The sequence below is a fragment of the Delphinapterus leucas genome, chromosome 8 (assembly GCF_059928025.1).
Source record: "Delphinapterus leucas isolate spDelLeu-1000000601 "Yukka" chromosome 8, BTC_Dleu_Yukka2, whole genome shotgun sequence".
Lineage (NCBI taxonomy): Eukaryota > Metazoa > Chordata > Mammalia > Artiodactyla > Monodontidae > Delphinapterus > Delphinapterus leucas.
Window position 1 is genome coordinate 28,346,469 of NC_143136.1, and position 10,752 is coordinate 28,357,220.

General features: G+C 40.5%; 1 protein-coding gene across 1 annotated transcript; it reads left to right on the top strand.

The window, feature by feature from the left end:
- The first annotated feature begins 3,021 nt into the window (after positions 1 to 3,021).
- Positions 3,022 to 5,206, top strand: LOC111172078 (gamma-crystallin A-like). Its single transcript, XM_089915911.1, has 2 exons — positions 3,022 to 3,315; positions 5,006 to 5,206. The coding sequence occupies exons 1-2, from the start codon at positions 3,022 to 3,024 to the stop codon at positions 5,204 to 5,206; spliced, it is 495 nt and encodes a 164-aa protein (XP_089772037.1).
- The last annotated feature ends 5,546 nt before the right edge of the window (positions 5,207 to 10,752 follow it).

The following is a 10,752-nucleotide window of genomic DNA, read 5'->3' on the forward strand; positions in this document are numbered from 1 at the left end:
ATAGTACAAAGAGCTCTCATATACATTTTACTCACATTTGCTAATTGTTACCATAATATTTTGCTTCATTATCTTTACCATTTTTCTCTCTCTGTCTCTGTCCCACTCTTTTATTCTCTTCTCTCTTTGTTTCTCTTTCCCTCAGTATATATTTTATTTTATTTTTTTTTTTTTTTGCGGTACGCGGGCCTCTCACTGTTGTGGCCTCTCCCATTGTGGAGCACAGGCTCCCGACGTGCAGGCTTAGCGGCCATGGCTCACGGGCCCAGCTGCTCCGCGGCATGTGGGATCTTCCCAGACCGGGGCACGAACCCATGTTCCCTGCATCGGCAGGCCGACTCTCAACCACTGTGCCACCAGGGAAGCCCCTCAGTATATATTTTATACTGAGTATATACAACTTTTTCTAAGCCATCTGAAGTTATATACACCATATCACTCTACCCCTATATACTTCAGAGTGTATTTCCTAAGAATAAAGTCACTCTCTTAAATAACTACAGGATGGTTATCAACTTCAGAAAATTTAACATTGATACTTTACCATATAGGTATCAATTTTGTCAATTGACCAATACTGTCCTTTTTTATATATTTTTCCCTGTGTGGGATCATATATTGTATTTAATTGAGAAATATAACTCAATTTCCAAATGTCTGAGAAAAATTCCATGGAAATTCTTTTGCACCCACTTTTATTTTAATTCATCTTTGTCAGTAATTTGGTATCTGATATTTGACCTTAACTTCTATAGATTGAAAGTTAATATCTGTGTCCATGTTAAATTGATGTGCTTGATATGAAAATTATCTTTTTATTCTACAGGTCACTTAGAAACTTGGAATTGCACCATGGGAGTTCGTAATAAAGTCTCTGGGAGAAGAAAAGTCTCTGCATCATCTTAAAATTGCAACTCTTGCTGGCATATTTTTCTTTGCAATTAGCTTTTGATACAAAGTGCATTGAAGTGTTATTTCGGGTGTTGAGCTTTCTTAGAATCACATTGTTTGGCCATATTGTGGTTAAAAAAACAAGTATGTATCTTATGCTACTTCATTATGACTAGAAGATTGTTGGTTGGAGGATTTGGAGAATATATACTATTTCTGTGTCAGAGCAGACTGGCTTTGTAGGACATTTTACAAATGTTTAGCACTGAACATTTCAGAATGGTGGAGTAGGAGGCAATTTTCCAAAGTTTCAATCCAAATTAAATTAACCTGTCATCGATTGCCCTTACTATGTTCTCACATGGAAATATTTTAACTCATTTCAATAAAGCCTTAAAAGAAAAACAGGTCCAGGCTTTCTTTCAGTAGAATATAAGGAATACTAGGAAATGAGAATGATCTGGTCTTTCAACATATTTCCAAAATTCTGATTTGGCACATAGTTGAGCTTATAAATACATGTAGTAACAATCTGACCAAATGAATGTAAGTATAAATTATACCACCTTATGGTTTTGATGTGTCACCTTTCTGCAGAACAGTTTTCTTTAACATGTGCCAAAACTGGTGTGTGATCTGTTGACTTTTGCTGGAAATGGTGGTGTATTCCGGTGTGGTTTGTAGCTGGGGAGCCCAATGCAGCCTTTCCCACACTGGTTCAATTACAGCTGTAACTGAAGTTTACAGTACACCTGCCACATTAGGTATATCCTCTGGTCCCTGGGTATACTGTCTAACTTCATAGGACTCTGCCCAGTTTTCTTTTGTCTAGCTCTGCTACTTGCAGGGGAACACTTTTTCTTTGTGGCTATTAGTTTCTCTCCTCTTAGCATCTGCACATTTTCTTTACATGCTGCCTGAGGACTTTTACAAATGCATTGCGGACACATTGCCAGCTGTAGGTGGATGTCCCTCCATGGGTCATGAACCATGAAGGTGTTTGATTTCATCTTTCTACATACACACGGGATGACAAAAGAGTTGGGGATTGGGGTCATCCTCTACCCCTGAATATCTGAAGAGCGCTTCTAAATGAATAGGTTGGCAGCAATGGGAAAAGCTTTCAAGCAGTCACCTGGGTCCTATGAAACAGTGTTGCTTCAGGGAGGGAAAACTCAGGAAAATCACGATGCTAGTTTTTTTTTTTTTTAACATCTTTATTGAAGCATAATTGCTTTATAATGGTGTGTTAGTTTCTGCTGTATAACGAAGTGAATCAGCTATACATATACATATATCCCCATATCCCCTCCCTCTTGTGTCTCCCTCCCACCCTCCCTACCCCACCCCTCTAGGTGGTCACAAAGCACCGAGCTGATCTCCCTGTGCTATGTGGCTGCTTCCCACTAGCTATCTGTTTTACATTTGGTAGTGTATATATGTCCATGCCTCTCTCTCACTTTGTCCCAGTTTACCCTTCTCCCCCGACACTGTGTCCTCAAGTCCATTCTCTATGTCTGCGTCTTTATTCCTGTCCTGCCCCTAGGTTCTTCAGAACGATTTTTTTCTCTTCTTTTTCTTTTTTTTAGATTCCATATATATGTGTTAGCATACGGTATTTGTTTTTCTTTTTCTGACTTACTTCACTCTGTATGACAGACTCTAGGTCCACATGATGCTAGTTTGGAAAACAAAAAGCATCCCTAGAAGCTGGGCTGAGAGGAGAGGGGAATGGGAGGATTCTGTATATTTTCCTACTCCTGGAGCGTCTCAGAGAGTCTTGGGAGACCTCTTGCTTTTTAGCCCAAGGAGAAGTGTTTAATCTCAAGAAAAATTTTGCTATTTACAAAATTTGCTGCTTTTCACCAGTAACTCAAAGTTATACATTTACAAATTGATTTTATTTTTTCAACTCATGAAAGTAATATATATTTATATAACAACAAATTAAAGCAATTGAAAACAACAAAAAGGAGAAATAAAAACATAAAATTAAGACCTATAATCTTGCCATTCATTGATAACCATGATTGACATTTGGGCTTATACATACACTGTCATAATCTTTTTTTTCCTACATAAACATACGTCACAGCGTGCCTGCTGGGTGTCTACTGTGGGGTGAGGGGGATGTACCTCCCAGCTGACTCCCTGCTGTCACCTTGCTTTCCATCTGCAGATCACCTTCTACGAGGACCGGGGCTTCCAGGGCCGCCGCTAGGAGTAGAGCAGCGACTGCCCCAACCTGCAGCCCCCTACTTCAGCCGCCGCAACTCCATCCGGGTGGACAGCGGCTGCTGGATGCTCTATGAGCGCCCCAACTACCAGGGCCACCAGTACTTCCTGCGGCGCGGCGACTACCCCGACTACCAGCAGTGGATGGGCCTCAACGACTCCGTCCGCCCCTGCCACACAGCTCCTTACGTGAGTCTTAGTTCAACACAACTCATGTGAAAGCATCGCTGATCCATGGCCATAAATTCCTGTTTATAAAAGTCAGTTTGTTTCAACTCAGGACTAGTGTTCACGGTGAAATAGCAAAGCCCAAGTCTCAAGCATTTAACAAAAAATTGATTGCCTTTACTACGCTCTCATATGGAAACATTAAAACTCATTTCAATAAAGCAGTAAAAATGGGCAGATTGTTTTTAGGCACAAGAAATCACAACAATATAGCTTCTAAAGTTGAATTTGGAAGTGTCTAGCTGATCCCTAATTTCTAAATAAAAACTACCTTGTTCAGTAAAGAAAAAAATCTATCTAGATCATTATTTCTTAATGAACACTGACAGACTATGGGAGAACAACATAAGTATAATGTATTCTGACTGTATTGGAGATTATTTTCAATACCTTCTTTATGACCTACGGGTCTAGAAACTAGAACAATATGTTTCACTTGCAGGTGGCTCCTTGTATTCAGTAGTCATTATCAACTAGTTTTTTACAAGGGTCAGAAAAAGATCATTAATTAGGATTTCATGGGACATGGTCCTCACCAAAATGCTGCTTAATGTTTTTTAATCATGTGGAATTTGTATTTCTACATTCTGATCACACCAAATTATGTGTTATGACAAGCAGATTCAAGAAGTGAAACCAAAATTCGGCTGCAAGAAATTTGCAGATGCAAAAAGAGGTACAAATAAGATAGAAATTTCTTTGAGGCAAGAAACTCAACTTACAAGTGACTTGGCAAAATGTTGGACATGTGGACTCAGAGTAAATATGAATTGTTGTAAATGATGAGTGCAAAAGTGACTTAAAAACAAGCTTGAGGGGCTTCCCTGGTGGCACAGTGGTTGAGAATCTGCCTGCCAATGCAGGGGACACGGGTTCTAGCCCTGGTCCGGGAAGATCCCACATGCTGCAGTGCCATTAAACCCATGCGCCACCACTACTGAGCCTGCGCTCTAGAGCCCTTGAGCCACAACTACTGAGCCCACGTGCCACAACTACTGAAGCCCGCATGCCTAGAGGTGCCCCTGCTCACCGCAACTAGAGAAAGCCCTCGCACAGCAACGAAGACCCAACACAGCCAAAAATAAATAAATTCCAAAATAAAAATATTTAAAAACAAGCTTGAGGAGCTCAGCTCAGTGCTCTGTGATGACCTAGAGGGGTGGGATGGCGGGGGGAGAGAGGTTCAGGAGGGAGGGGATATATGTATACATATAGTTGATTCACTTTTTTCTACAGCAGAAACTAACACAACGTTGTAAAGCAATTATACTCCAATTAAAAAAAAAATACAAAAAAACAAACAAAAACCAAGCTTGATAGGATTCAGTGATACACAGTCATAATGGTAAAGGGAGTTAAAATCCTCTCTGCAGACTCAACTAAATACAGTTGTTTTTTTTTTTAGAAAGGAATCCCTTTTATTGACTTTATTTCAATTCTTGTTTCTTCCGCAGGATAGACCCCTGGTCAGGTCAGTTTTATTTTAATACTCTCCCTAATTTGTTAGAACAACCATGTAAGGAAAGGATACATATATGACAGGATGGTTTGAAAATCCTGCTTCATGAAGCTGCAGGCTGATTGAGTCACTTTTACTGACATCAAGGATGCCCACAACTTATTTTTCATCTTTGGTTTATTGTCACAACAGACTAGCTCTCACAGGATAAAGCTGTATGAGAGACATGGCTACGGAGGCCTGGTGTCCGAGCTCACAGAGGACTGCTCCTGCATGCATGACCACTTCCAGCTCAATGAGCTCCACTCACTCCACATGCTGGAGGGCTGGTGGGGCCTCTGCGAGATGCCCAACTACCAGGGGTGGCAGTACTTGCTGAGGCCAGAGGACTAAAGGAGCTACCACGACCGGGGAGGCCTGGATGCCAAAGTCGGCTCTCTGAGATGCGTAATCAATTTGTACTAGGCTGTGTTTTCCTTATTATAATCCACATAGAGTTGCACTAAATATACAGATTGTGTTCCTGGCACTAAGTGATTCTTGTTCATCTTAAATGATAACTGAATTTTAATAAATGGTGACCCTTGGCAACTTATCTGACCCTGAAGGTCAAGTGTCTTGAATGTCTACTTACTTCCTGCTGGTCAGGCAGCAGTAATTATGAAGTCCCCACTCATGTCACGGGAAGGAGGGAGAAACACTGTCTGCCTCTATGACCCACGATCTGAGGGAGAGAGGAAAGAAACAAAATGAAAAACTATGAAACCCATATACAGGAGAAAATATAGAACCAGTTGTGGCTGGGATACCAAAGACAAAGGATTGCTGGAGAGGTTAGGGCAGCTGAAGTTTCAGATAAGATTAGTCAAGAAAAGCTGAGTGAAAAGAGAAGTTTTAAGTGGAATTCCCAAAGTAGAGAAGGTCAAGTACGCATGATGAGGTCATCTGGGAGGAGAAGTGTTAAATTAAGAGTTAAAGGACCTGGGGCTCGTTGCAACCAGAGAAAGCCCGTGCACAGCAACAAAGACCCAACTCAGCCAAAAATTAATTAATTAATTAATTTTAAAAAAAAAGAGTTAAAGGGCCTGAGTTGTTATCCTGCCTCCGCTACTTACTAATAAAATGCCCCTCAGTCTCAGGTAAACTAGGACGGTTGGTTACTCCACTTCCTAGCTTATCTCTTCGAGCAAGTCATTTCTCATTCTCTGTACCTAAATTGCCTTATTGAAAACTACAGGCGATAATAAATTCCTGTCTCACTAATTTCCAGGATAACTATGATGAAAAGCTGGGGAAAGATTGTGAACACACTTTGTTATCTTTAAATGTTTGTACAAATATAAATGTAAGAAATTAATGTATTCTCAGGGTTTCCTCAAATTCAACAGTACAGTATAGTCATCTTTATTTTGGACTCCAGTATGAACTTTTATCAAGATTCAATTATGGAAGACTCAACTATGCAGAGTGAAGTAAGAATATTTATTATCCTGCATACCTCTGACATTTCTTTCCACTAGAGTAGAGCTGCTCTCCCAGAATGCTAATTCTTTTCACAAATTTACATAAGCAAAAATAGTGCTCTGTCTCAGTTAACTTCTTTATAGAAATTGAGAAGCTAATTTTAAAATTCATATGGAATTGCAAGGGACCCAGAATAGCCAAAACATTCTTGAAAAAAGAACAGAGTAGGAGTACTCACACTTCTTAATTTCAAAACTTACGACAAAGCAACAGTAATCAAGACAGCAGGGTACTGGCACAGGGTAGACATAGAGATGAATGGAATAGACTTGAGAGTCTAGAAATAAACCCATATGTCTATGCTCAACTGATTTTTGACAAGGGTGCTAAGACCATTCAATGGGGAAAGAATAGCTTTTCAACAAATGGTGCTGGGACTACTGGATATCCAAATGCAAAAGAATAAAGTTAGACCTCCATTTCATACCACATATAAAACTTAACTCAAAATAAATCAAAGAACTCAAACTATAAAACTCTTAGAAGAAAACAGAGACATACATCTTTTTTTTTTTCTTTTGGCGGTATGTGGGCCTCTCACAGTTGTGGCCTCTCCCATTGCGGAGCACAGGCTCCGGACGCGCAGGCCCATCGGCCATGGCTCACGGGCCCAGCCACTCCGCGGCATGTGGGATCTTCCCGGACCGGGGCACAAACCCGCGTCCCCTGCATCAGCAAGCAGACTCTCAACCACTGTGCCACCAGGGAAGCCCCATCTTTGTGATCTTTTATGAGGCAATGATATCTTAAATATGACCAAAAGCACAAGCAACAACAATAAAAATACTAAATTGGACTTCATCAAAATTAAAACCTTTTATGAATCAAAGGATACTATCAAGAAAGTGAAAAGACAGCCCACTGAATGGGAGAAAATATTTACAAACTTTTTATCTGGTAAGAGTCTAGTATCCAGAATATATAAAAACTCTTAAAACAACAACAGAAAGATAAACAACATAATTTAAAAATGGGCAAAGGATTTGAATATACATCTTTATGAAGAAGATATACAAATAGCCAAGAAGCTACTGAAGATGTTCAGCATTATTAGTCATTAGGGAAATTCAAATCAAACCACAGTAGGGTAGCACTTAATACCCACTAGGATGGTTATAATAATTTAAGGGGAAAAAAAACAGAAAATAACAAATGTTAGTAAGGACGTGGAGAGATTGGAACTCTCATAAATAGCTGGTGGGAATGGAAAATGTTGCAGCCACCTTGGAAAACGGTTTGGTATTTCCTCAAATAGTTAAATAGAGTTATATGACTCAGCAATTCCACTCTGGTGTTTATACTCCAAAGAATTGAAAATGGGTGTTCAAACAAAAACGTACACATGGGGACTTCCCTGGTGGTGCAATGGTTAAGAATCTGCCTGCTAATGCAGGGGACACGGGTTCAAGCCCTGATTCAGGAAGATCCCACTTGCCGTGGAGCAACTAAGCCCGTGCGCCACCACTACTGAGCCTGCACTCTAGAGCTGACGAGCCACAACTACTGAGTCCGTGTGCCACAACTACTGAAGCCCGCATGCCTTGAGCTCATGCTCTGCAACAAGAGAAGCCACCACAACGAGAAGCGTGCACACTGCAACGAAGATTAGCCCCCGCTCGCCGCAACTAGAGAAAGCCCGCGCCCAGCAATGAAAACCCAAAGCAGCCAATAAATAAATAAATTTATTTTTAAAAAAAGTATACATGAATGTTCATAGCAGCACTATTCACGGTGGCCAGAAGGTGAAAACAACCCAAATGTCTATCAGTGGATGATTGGACAAATGAAATGTGATATATCCAAACAATGGAATATTATTTGGCCATAAAAAGGAATGATGTACTGATACATGCTACAACATGAATGAACCTTGAAAACATTAGGCTAAGTGAAAGAAGCCAGTCACATAAGACCACATATTATAGGATTCATTTATATGAAATAACCTGAATAGGCAAATCTAGAGACAGTAAGTGGATTCATGGGTTGCTTAGGTATGGGGGATGGGTGGATAAAGGAATGAAAACTAAAGGGTACAGGACTTCTCACTGTCGGATGAGCATGCTCTAAAATTCACTGTGGTGATGGCTGCACATAACTGTGAATATACTAAAACCATTAATTATACACTTTAAATGGGTAAACTATATGGTATGTGAATTATATCTCAACAAAGCTGTTTAAAAATAATAATGCCTGGCACAGACCCTTAAGTAATAAATAATCGTTTAGAATAAGATTCCTTCTTGCTGAAGGAACATATGGTATAAATTATAAATATGAAGATACACATATTACTAAACTGCTGTGGCTCTTACCAATACCAAATATACAGAAGGATTTGTTTTGCCGCTAGCTTAGTTAAACCATAGTGTGTTGTCCTTTGTTGGGTGACTAATGAAATATGAGCTCTGCTTTTTTTTAAAAAAATGTAAAACCCAGGTGAGATGTCTCACTGAAAATAATTTTAAACTGAGGTTTTGTTTTGTTTTGCTTTAATCTAGTGAACTTAAGGGTTTAGAGAACAGCCTTTTATCTAAGAAAGCTCGGTGTGCCACAAGTTTTCTTCTCTATAAAATAAGGGGTGTGGACAAGAGGAGCTCCATGTTTCCTTCCAGCTCTGATTCTTTATAAGACTGTATTAGGTTTCAACGTAGAGCATCTCAATGGTTACCAATGTAGGCCTTGAGGTCTATGGACATGGTTTCTGGCTTGACCACCTAATGGCTGTGTGACCTTGAGCAAGTTACTTATGCTCCCTAAGCCTCAGTTTTCCCACTTGCATGTTCTTATGAGGAATAAATGAGATGCCTCCTGTAAAGAAGCTCAATAAGTAGTAGTCATCCCTCCATCAGTTTTACCTTGTTATGCTATATACATGGACTTCATAAAAAAGGGAGGGGGGCAAAGTAAATTAGCTATTTTCTAAAAAAAATTCTCTAATTCAAGGAAATGTGAACATCCTCAATGTCCTTTTAATAGTCACCCATTACTGCTGTCTTAGAAGGCTGCACATAAATCAGTGACTCAGGGATTAAGGAACCCTTTGCAGTCAGTTAATGCTGAGATCCTAGAGCCAGGCTGAAGAAATCAGCCTGGCAGCAATCAGTCAACTGAAGAATCCACTAGAATTTACCAGAATTCCTGTTAAAGCCAAATATTTTCAAGGTTGGTAGGGAGAACAGGCTACTTTGGTGCTAGGCCCTTTACAAAGTAAAAAAAAAAAAAAGAACGACATTTAACCTACTATGAGAAGTGTATAATTAGGGAGAATATAAGCTATGCACATCTGGAAGCATAACCTCTAAAACAAGTCATTGTTATATGCAGAAACAATCAGTTTAGGCCTTCAAGGCTGACAGACCTGAGTTCAGTTCCCAGTGCCTCTACTTACTAGCTGTGTGTACCTTTTTGAATTTGTTTCTCATAGTGATCAGTACGTGATTAGACTTGGTCGGCTGGGGACCCTGGCTTGGAATGGGTGTTCAGAGAGCCTCCTCTGGCCTCCTCCAGATACAATCTTCCCCACAGGACAGGAATGTGTGGAACAACAGGGACATGCCCACACGTCTTCTAGACCACACTCCTTATACCTGGAGCTCCAGAATTTCCTCCATTTACACCCTTGCTTCCAAAATCTAAGAGAGAGTCTTCACTCACCCACCCAAGGACACTGGTACTCAAAGGGCAGCTGTTTGGGGGGCATGGTCGGGATGCGGGGGTGGAGCTTGGACATGTGAGGGAGTGAGAAGGGAGGAGGGCGGTCCATGGGGTGGTGGAGGGGGCCTCTATTTATGCTCTTGCCCTGGATCTCTCAAATATTTGGGGAAGTACTGATAATAATTGTGCTGTGTTAGCTACATGATGTACTCTATATAAGATTCCTGGTACAATGTCTAGAACACACTAAACACTCTTCATACAGTAGGCTATCATTATTAACTATTATTATTTCCATCATCATGAGCCAAGTGAGTGCTGTAAAGTTTGCTACAGGTTCAATCCTACCTACTTAAGTGAGAGCAGATGTGGCTTCCTTCAGCAGGGTCATGTCAATGATGTGCTGATGAACTCAAGAGGTTTCATCTGGGAGACACATAAGTGGTTACCAGAGAAAGAAGTCTGCAAACGCTTCAGGAAAACCCAGCTGACAAACTAAAACATTGGTATGGGGGAAGGCAGGCAGGGAGGGTAATGAACTATTTCCACAGAGCCTTCTAACAGGCCCCAGGTAACTTTAATGGCTCTTTTTTTTAAAAGATTTATTTATTTATTATTTATTTTTGGCTCTGTTGGGTCTTAGTTGAGGCACGAGAGAGCTCTTCGTTGCAGCACGCAGGCTTCTCTCTAGTTGTGGGTTTTTCTCTCTCTAGTTGTGGCACACAGGCGCCAGGGCACGTGGGCTCTGTAGTTGT